Source organism: Balaenoptera musculus, chromosome 5 (assembly GCF_009873245.2).
Source record: "Balaenoptera musculus isolate JJ_BM4_2016_0621 chromosome 5, mBalMus1.pri.v3, whole genome shotgun sequence".
In the NCBI taxonomy this organism is placed as follows: domain Eukaryota; kingdom Metazoa; phylum Chordata; class Mammalia; order Artiodactyla; family Balaenopteridae; genus Balaenoptera; species Balaenoptera musculus.
Genome location: NC_045789.1, coordinates 119,132,495 through 119,141,967, shown reverse-complemented (window position 1 = coordinate 119,141,967; position 9,473 = coordinate 119,132,495). Strand labels below are relative to the sequence as shown.

Sequence of the window (9,473 nt, the reverse complement as noted above, 5' to 3'; positions counted from 1 at the left end):
CCTGGGGCCACTTATGGCGCAGCTGGCGGACAGTTCATATCACTTTCAAAATATCTTTCAAACTCGGGAACTGTGCTCCTTGGTCGCTCTGTCCCCAGATCTAGGGAGCGGCCACTAAAACCTGGACCTACCATCCTCCCCCCTGGGCGCCAGGGAGCCCGCCGACCACAACTACCGGTGCCCAACAGGGATCCTCCCGAGCGCAACCACTGGGAACAGCGTCACCACGCCTACCCATTGCGCCTGCGCGAACGGCCGCTCCTGCGAAGGCCCAGAGATCTTGCGGGACCCCGCTGCGTAGGGCGGGGCCTAAAAGCTTGTCGCGCCTGCGCGAGGGGCCGACGGCGTCCTGCGTCGTTACTTTTGAAACGAGTGGCGGGGAACTGCTCTGGAAAGCCCTGGTGTTGCTGTCTGCCGGGTGGAAGCGCGTGCCTTCATCCGTGGGCCTGGCCATGGCGCTGCAGCTCTCCCGGGAGCAAGGCATCACCCTGCGCGGGAGCGCCGAAATCGTGGCCGAGTTCTTCTGTAAGTCCTCGCGCAGGCCGTAGGGCGGGGAGAACGGAGCCCAGGCCGCCCGGCAGGCCCGCGGCTCGGCTTCCGAGGCGGGGGGAAGCCGAGTGGGCCGGAGCGGCCCCGAACCCAAGCCCTCTCAGCCCCCGCCTCCTGCCCGGCAGGAGGAATCTGGGAAGAGGCGGATGCAGGCGCCTCCTCCGGACGCGTTGCTAACGATGGAGGAGGACGCCTGGGTGCTGCTGAGGCCTGCCTCGCGGTACAGCCCCTTCGCCGGGACCGTTTGTTTAAAGTGCAGAGCTCACCCCTCACCATCACCCCCGCGAGGTGAATCTGGTCGACGGTGATGGACTAGACTTCGGGAAGCTCCGTTCTGGACCAGGCCAGTTGTACCTTCTGATAGAATGTGGCAGAACTTGTGAGGATAAAAGGAGGAAAGAGAGAGGGGGCGAGGCTTGCCTGGGCTTTGGACTAGTCAGTCGGTTGCCTATTTTGACATCCTCTAACCATAAAATCTGAGTTTGTACTTGTTTTACAATGAAATGAAATTTGCCACTGGGAGATTAATGCAGTTTGGCATTTTTCTTTTATTGCCACATAAATGCAGGTATCACTTTCTCTCTTACTTAAAAGCAAGATTTTAAGGATTTTTAATGCCACTTTGTACCTATTCTGCTTTCAGCAAAACACACAAACACGTGTGTGTTTAGACATTTACAGCTTTACACCATTAATGAAACCATAGCCACATCTAAATATGCTTTATTTCCCGAAGTTACAAAGTGACAGTGACTTTAATATTTCTTGTTTTCAGCATTTGGCATCAACAGCATTTTATATCAGCGTGGCATATATCCATCCGAAACGTTTACTCGAGTGCAGAAATATGGACTCACCTTGCTTGTAACTACTGATCCTGAACTCATAAAATACCTAAATAATGTGGTGGAACAACTGAAAGGTAATTAACTGTTGGAAACAGTTTTGAGTTTTGCAGGCCTTCTATGATCCACATTTTCTAGCATCTTGGTGCTCATTTTTCAGCTCTGTACATGGTGGTGTAAAGCACACTACCACCCCATAGTGAATCAACTGGGAGGAAGCAAATAGCATATAAATTGAAAGACGTCCCACCCTTCCTCCACCACACTTTGAGTAGGCTGAATATTTTAATGTTAGAAATCTGATATGGCTTAAGGAAACAATCTCCATTAACGGAGTTTATGTGACCAGATGGAACATGTTTGAATTTTACTATTATGATGGTGTTGATTATCTGAGAAAAAAATCCACTAAATATATTTTTTTGTAGCTGCTTGCAGTCTAAAACCATCCTTATATTAAGATGAAGGAACTAAAACTGAATTCAACCTGGGGGACTAAACTTAAAAAAGAAGAACTACTAAATAACAGAGCGCTCGTTAGAATTTTCTTATTTTCACCTATTTCCATTTGTCCTTTTTTTTTAAATCCTGCCTGAGTCAGTAGCCTTTTCTATCTGAACACTCATTTTTTTCCTTTTAGCTCAAGAAGTTGCAGTATTGTTGGATCAATATTTGTTCTCCATCTATTCCTTTTCTTTCTTTTTCTAGAATTCCTATAAGTTTCTCTCCACTTAGGAGTCCCATTTCTGATTTTTCTGTGTTGTGGGATATTTTTCCCTATCTACCCATTTGACCTTCCAAATTACTAGTTCTAAAAAACACTACAGCTGTCATCTTTTTTTTTCCTTTTTAATTTTAAAATTCATGAATCTTTTTTTTTGTTGTTTTAAGTAACTTCATTTTTTAAATTACATCATTGTATTTTCATTAACTTCAGGGCTAAATCACCCATAGTCATTCATAGCGCTGCACTCGGATTATTTGGTGTGGAACCTCTTAGAACTAAACTCAAACCCTCCCTGACTGAGTCAAATTTTCCTATTTTATGCTTTCATTGTACCATATATTTTGCACCTGCATAGCAGTTACCACAATTTTAATTTCACGTTAATTGGTGCACTGATTAGGTTAATGTTATCTTCTACACTCTTGCCTTGGATTAGGATGGAAGTACCGAATGTTTACGATCCTATCCTCAGCACCCAGTGCTATACCTGGTATAAATACTGAGAATTTGAAAACAGGAGCTAGGTTATTGATGGGGCAAGTTTTCTGTATAATTTGGAGGAGATCCAAAATAGCAGTGGTAGAAATTTGCTGAGGATAGGAAGTGGGACCCGAGAAAAGAGTTGCTTTGTAATTCAGTGAACCAAAAAAGATGCCTTGTTATGTATTACAGAATGGTTATACAAGTGTACAGTGCAGAAATTGGTGGTAGTCATCTCAAATATTGAAAGTGGTGAGGTCCTTGAAAGATGGCAATTTGATATTGAGTGCGACAAGACTGCAAAAGATAACAGGTAAGTAGGAATTTAAATTATTTCCACTTTCATATGCTTGTTCTAAAACTTGTTTTCTTTACAAAATGAGTTCTAATTATATTGAACAAGTTTCATATGAGGTATAGTTTTTTCTAGGATGTTTAATTTGATCTTCAGTCTCCTGTGGAAAAGAATTGTGCTTACTTTAGCATGTCATTGACTTGTATAGTATTGCCTTTAGCCTAAATTGGTGAATTTCAAATTGTAGTATTGATGGTGGTATATGCAAAATGCCATACAATATACTAGGTGGCCCATTTTATGAATTGTTTAAAGGTACTTTTAAGCATAAGGGATTATCCTAGACTCTCCCAGCTTAAGATGCAGCTCTACTGTATTTCACTTAATGCCACAAATTTCCTAAGACACTTCATAAACTCTGAAGTTTCCAGACTACCTGAATGGGAAATGCCCATCATTATATGCTAATGACTAGCATTGTCCTAGGCATACTCACCTGTAAATTCAGAACCATTTCTCATAATGAAATGTAGTTTGCTTCTGAAGCCTTTGGTCTCTTTTAGGGAATGTTTAGCTTATAAAAATAATTTGATATACAATTTAATATCTTATTTGAGACAACAGGGAATTAGACATTTAGGCGTTACTAAAAATGCCAAAATGATTATACCAATTAAATATTTTAGATACCACTGTTATTTTTTTTTTAAGAGGTACTGAAGTTTTCCTAACTTGAAGCACTTGGCAAATTTTCTGGTCACCTGATACAAAATGACCTGATCCTAAGACCAACCCTAAAAAATGATTGGAAGGATAAATGAAATAATAAAAATACATACTATGCTTACTGTGGTATTATGGGTCCTAATGATGCACTCATTTTCTAAAAAACTCCTTTTTAATGTATTACTTATTTGATTTTGGAATCATTTAATTAGATAAATAATCTTACAAATGTTTAAAATAACTCGTTAAAACTTAAATTAATTGATTTGGTTTCTTTGGTAGCGCACCCAGAGAAAAGTCTCAGAAAGCTATCCAAGATGAAATCCGCTCAGTGATCAGACAGATCACAGCTACAGTGACATTTCTGCCACTGTTGGAAGTTTCTTGTAAGTATTATACAACGTCACATTGCCTTAAATTTGTCGGGGAAAAGACTAAGCTACTATTTTAAGAATTACCCCTTTATTAAATTTTTTCTTAATCATCAATATCATGTAATAAGAATGGGAAAGCATTATAAAGGAAAAGTAATGTTATATGCATTCTGGAAAATTTGGAAATGCTGAAAAGGAAAGGAATGAAAGTATTCCACAATACTCACTCTTGAATGTTTTGATGTAATTTCTTTCATTATCTTCATTTCTTACACACTTTTATGTATTGATATATATTTAAGACTATAGCTATAATTGTGTCTTGCTTTTCTATCTTCCTTACTCCTTCAAACATCAGATATGTCCTGAAAACCTACTATATGTCACACTCTGTTCTAGGCACTAGGATACATCAGTCACAGAACCAAGATGTTAGCTTTACTGTAGGTCACATTCATGCTATCCCATGTGATTCATTATATACTTTCTACAAATATTTTTAACGGTTTTTTCTTTAAAGAAAAAAAAAACTTGAATTTTTCATAAGATAAAGTGAAAGGAGTGCAATATTTTCTGTACTACAGTAAATTTCCATTGAAGAAAAGCAATGAACTAGTTATTACAGACCAGGCTAAACTACATTTCTAACACTATGTGTGGTTCAAAATGTGAGAGAGACAGGGCAGGTAGTTTTACTTTTGAAAAAATAATGTACCTTAATTATTTTATCCCCAATTTAGGTTCATTTGATCTCCTGATTTATACAGACAAAGATTTGGTTGTACCTGAAAAGTGGGAAGAGTCAGGACCACAGTTCATTACCAATTCTGAGGAAGTTCGTCTTCGTTCATTTACTACTACAATTCACAAAGTAAATAGCATGGTAGCCTACAAAATTCCTGTCAATGACTGAGGATAAGCTAAAGACAGTAATGTACTTGTATTCTCAAATGTGGTTTTCCTGAAACCAAATCAACTTTAGTTGATATATTTTATTTCACTGGTTAATTTTTAGATGGGGAAAACTTAACATTATACTTTACTGAATCTGTGCATAATTGTTCCATTCCTTGGTACCTGTTTCACTTTCCATAGGGCTGATGTAAGTTATTGCACACTGTTCCAAAGGGAACTAGCAGCTTACATTAGCACTGTAATGTCAGTTCCTTTGAAGGTAGTAACGGTAGATGGAAAAACTTTTGCCATAAAGCTAAATGTCTTTCTAAATCAGACCTTTTGGTCAAGCAGCTTGACTCAGAATATAGAGAAATATTTAAATATAAAATAGAGCAAAAGAAATATGAATATTCAGAATATTTGTTTAGATCCTGAAAGTAACTAATGATAGTCCATAAGTAATGAAATATTGCTCCTATTAGGTCCTTTTGCCATTTATTTCATTTGTATAGTTTCCATATTGAAAAATTTTCCAATTATTTGATTTTAATTTATATAACTTGAACCTATGAAGCTATGGATATTCCTACTGTTCAAATTGCTGTGATACCAAACTTTTAAGAATGTCCTTTTATGTTTTATAAAATCAAGCTTTAAATGACAATGATGAAATAAAGTTAAATGTGTATGTTTTAAATTTGTCTTAAAATATTTTTATATTGGTGTGGTGTTAATACAGTTAAATAGTTATGATGCATTCAGTACAGCATATTATTTCTTGTGCCTACTATGGTTGTAGGGCCTAAGAATTGAAAGTTGAGTAAGTCTTGAGGTACTTTCAATTTAATGCACGAGCATTTATTGTACCCCCCTTCATCTTATAACAGTAGATTTAAAATAAACATTCTTTTTGGAAAATGATAAATGTCCTTTGGAATTAATTCAGTTTAGCAAATTTTGGATTGTAGAACCTTTCTATACTCTTAGCCTACTGTTAGTCTAATTTTCCATATACAGTTGACCCTTGAACAGTGCAGGGACTGGATCACTGACCCTCCAAGCAGCTGAAAATCCCAGTATAACTTACAGCCAGCCCTCCATATCTGTGGTTACTCCATACCCATGGATTCAACCAACTGCGGATCGTGTAGTACTGTAGTATTTATTACAGTACTGAAGCTTGAGATCTTATGAAGGAGAGGAAAATATATGGCAAAGGACCATGAAGTAACCAAACAGGTTTACTTCATTATGTATTTGTCTTTATTATTTCACCTGGATAATCTTATCTCTGATCCAATTGTGTGCTTGTTAAGAATAAAGGGCAATGTCTTACATCCTTTCATCTCTTAGAGCTGCTGGACAAATAGGTGCCAATTTTTGATGATGGGTATCGTGAATGCTGTTGCAAAGGCCAATCTCTAAAGAGCTGTTGAAGCTATCTAACTGAGGTTCACCCACAAGTCTTCCTGAATAAGAAAGTAGGTACTCAGAAGTGGAAATAATGTTTATTTAGGGATGGTCAAGAGTCAACATGTGAATCCTTGAGCTGTTCATAATCTGTTTAACATTTGAAATATGCATTGAGAAGGAAAGCAGAAATAGAGCTTGAGTAAAAATATGGAGAGAGTTGAAAATTATGGTCCTATATTTAGGAAATAATACGTTTGAAAGTTTTTATAGAAAGCAATGACTGCTTCAGGAAACACTGAATGCCCCTTCGTTAAACAATGGGAATAATAAAATGTGGTTCTTGCCCCAAAAAAGCTCACCAGCAGCAACATTATATATTGCTGATAACACATTTCTGTCATTTATGTTTCTGACAAATTAAGTGATCCTAATATTACTACTTTTGTGATTTATTATGGTACTTCTCTCTCCTTTAAGAGTTGTTATGTCCAGAAATTAATGCTCTGGATTTGAATGTTACCCTCAATAACAGGAGCTTCTGCCATACAATCTGTTGCCTGCAAGTTACTCTATAGTATCAGTTCTGCATCAGCTAGGCTCTTCTTTTTTTGAAAACAGAAAAAAATTGGCTTTGAAAAAATTTAATGGAAGAATATTAGCTATGTAAAGAATCAAAGGAAAGGCTGAAAACCAGAGAGCTAGGGCAGCCCCAGGGATTTTCAGTGACAAATTTGTGAACTCTGCATATCTTTATGTAATAAATGGACCACTGGTGTTACCCAGTGATCTATCCAGGTGACTCAGATTGCTGGTTTAAAAAAAGTGACAATGAAAAGCTTTGTTTGCATTTTAACAAGCTGAGATGTAAGACTAAGAATTCTGGGAAACTGCATTTTTAAATACTTTGATCATTTCATCTCAGCCAACATCATTAACATGGTTAAATTAGACTTCTTACACCATTTGCATGTTAACTATTTACTCTTGTGAGGATTCTGAGGAGCCAGTCATGATCTTCCTCGCCTCTTACAGATTATGTATCAATTCAGAAATATACATATTGGAGTTGAATGGGAGCCAAGCTATGAGCTTTACTGATAAAGCTAGATTGGAAAAGCTTTGGCCTAAGGTTCCAGCTGGACTTCTCCCACCCTCCTTCTATACCTTGAGGCTCACCCTGGGAGGAAGATATCTAAACCAACAGATGAAAGAATTGTGACTGACTTCATACCATGTTAAATAGAAGCTAAGATTCCAAGAGAATCTGGTGGGCCTCTAGACCTGCCTGGGCTCTGACTCAATTTTGCTTACCATAGGTAGAGGGATGAAACCATGTTCCAGTTGAGCCCATCAGGGTTTGAAATAGAGCCCCAGAAGGGACTGAACCACACCTGGTCTTCAGGATCCTTCTCTCAGTACCATCAATCAGACAGAGAAGTCAAGCCTCCATGGGAATTTTTACACAGAGGTATAACAATCTCATGTATCAATTGGCTTTTGTTGTAGAGCAAACAACCATAACATAGCAACAATAAGCATTTTTTCCTCCTTCAAGTCTGCAGGTCAGCTGGGGTGCTTGTCTTCATTCTCACCTAAGTCTACAGGTCATGTGTCGTTCTACCACTGAAAGGGCAGTGACTAGCCAGGATTCTTGAAGCTTAGTTTCAGAACTTGCACACTGACACTTTTCCACATTCCACTGGCCAAGGCAAGTCTTATGGCTAAGCCAAACTTCAGTGGGGAAGGGAAGTATACTCCTCCCAAGGAGATGGGGGAGAGGTGTGAAAATATGGTGAAAGGATCTAATAGTCCAGGGGTTGGCAAACGTTTTCTGTGAAGGGTCAGATACTAGTTTAGGCTTTGCAGCCATATGGTGTCTTGCACCTACTCAAGTGATTCCGTCGTAACTTGAAAGCAGCCTTAGACAACAGGTAAACGAATGAGCATGGCTGTGTTCCAATAACAAAAACCTGACGGTGGGCTATATTTGACACAGGGGTTGTAGTTTGCTGACCTTGTAATAGATGTGTTTGCTGTTTTGTTCACAAATATTCAAACCCCTCCCTCGCTCAGAGCAATTGATTTTGTGATATTCAAGGCTTACATTTAAAGCAACATCATTTGTTTTCTCCATCCATGGTATCTCAAATGGGATGGCTCTATCTCTATCCCATATTCTGCGAAACACAACTGGCTATTTCTTTAAGGTACTCCTCAGGACACCCCACGGTGAATTTTGATCTGAAAACTGGGAAGGGAGGTTCTTTGGCGCATGATGTGTACAAAGAGATTCAGAATAGCATAAAGGCAACACGCCTCTATTTTTAATCACTATATAAACATGTATGCTGAATAAATGTTACTATTAGAATGCATTCAAGTTTCTTAGGTTCATTAACCTCCTATATATTTTAGCATATGAACTCCAAAATCATAAGCATAATAAAGTAGGTATCCACATAGACATTTAATTTTTCTTTACCTTCTGTTTCCATTTAATTGCTTAGTCTGTAAAATTTATCTTAATTTTATTTTCTGTGAAAGATCAGAATAGCTATGATGTTACATTGTAATGCCTGTATTTTCCACCAGGCGTCACTAATGTTGTAATACTTAAAGTGAATTTCTTCTAACTCTAAATTAGACTAATATTCTGCTTTTCTTATTGGAAGTTAACATTGGGATTTCTGTCTACAAAAATATGAAGACATCAGAGGGAAAAACACAGCATCTGTCTTTTGCTAGGCACTTTACATGAACTATTTCATTTAATTCTCATGCTTTAGTGCACAAGCAGAATCGTGGGGTCAGTGGGCATGCAAATGGCACTATGTTTTTAAAGTTTAGATGGCCTCTTTTGACCTCAGCCAAGGAAGCTCATTTGACTCCACAACAGGCACATCAAAAGCAATTCTTCACCCTTTTCTTAATGGTTCTTACCTTCTACATCCTTTTAGCAATCGAGTGTCCAGAACAAATTACTTTTCCTTTACTGGGCTTTGAGTTTCATTGGTGAGTTTGTATTTACACTTTCCTCAGACGACTCTGACCAATGAATGGAAGAAACCAAAACAGAGAGGACTTTATCCTATGCCTTATCTATATTGTTTATAGAATAAATCAAGTGTGAATTTTCAAGCATCTGTGAAACAGTTTTCCAACTAATC

General features: G+C 38.2%; 1 protein-coding gene across 1 annotated transcript; it reads left to right on the top strand.

The window, feature by feature from the left end:
* Positions 1-318: 318 nt before the first annotated feature.
* On the top strand, positions 319-5,590 carry MAD2L1 (mitotic arrest deficient 2 like 1). Its single transcript, XM_036852072.1, has 5 exons — positions 319-525; positions 1,325-1,471; positions 2,794-2,914; positions 3,905-4,008; positions 4,737-5,590. The coding sequence occupies exons 1-5, from the start codon at positions 453-455 to the stop codon at positions 4,907-4,909; spliced, it is 618 nt and encodes a 205-aa protein (XP_036707967.1). The 5' UTR covers positions 319-452; the 3' UTR covers positions 4,910-5,590.
* Positions 5,591-9,473: the final 3,883 nt, after the last annotated feature.

Coding starts and splice junctions, on each gene's coding strand:
- MAD2L1 (XM_036852072.1), top strand. CDS start 453: ATGGCGCTGCAGCTCTCCCGGGAGCAAGGCATCACCCTGCGCGGGAGC. Junction 526..1,324: donor AATCGTGGCCGAGTTCTTCT/GTAAGTCCTCGC, acceptor TCTTGTTTTCAG/CATTTGGCATCAACAGCATT. Junction 4,009..4,736: donor GCCACTGTTGGAAGTTTCTT/GTAAGTATTATA, acceptor TCCCCAATTTAG/GTTCATTTGATCTCCTGATT.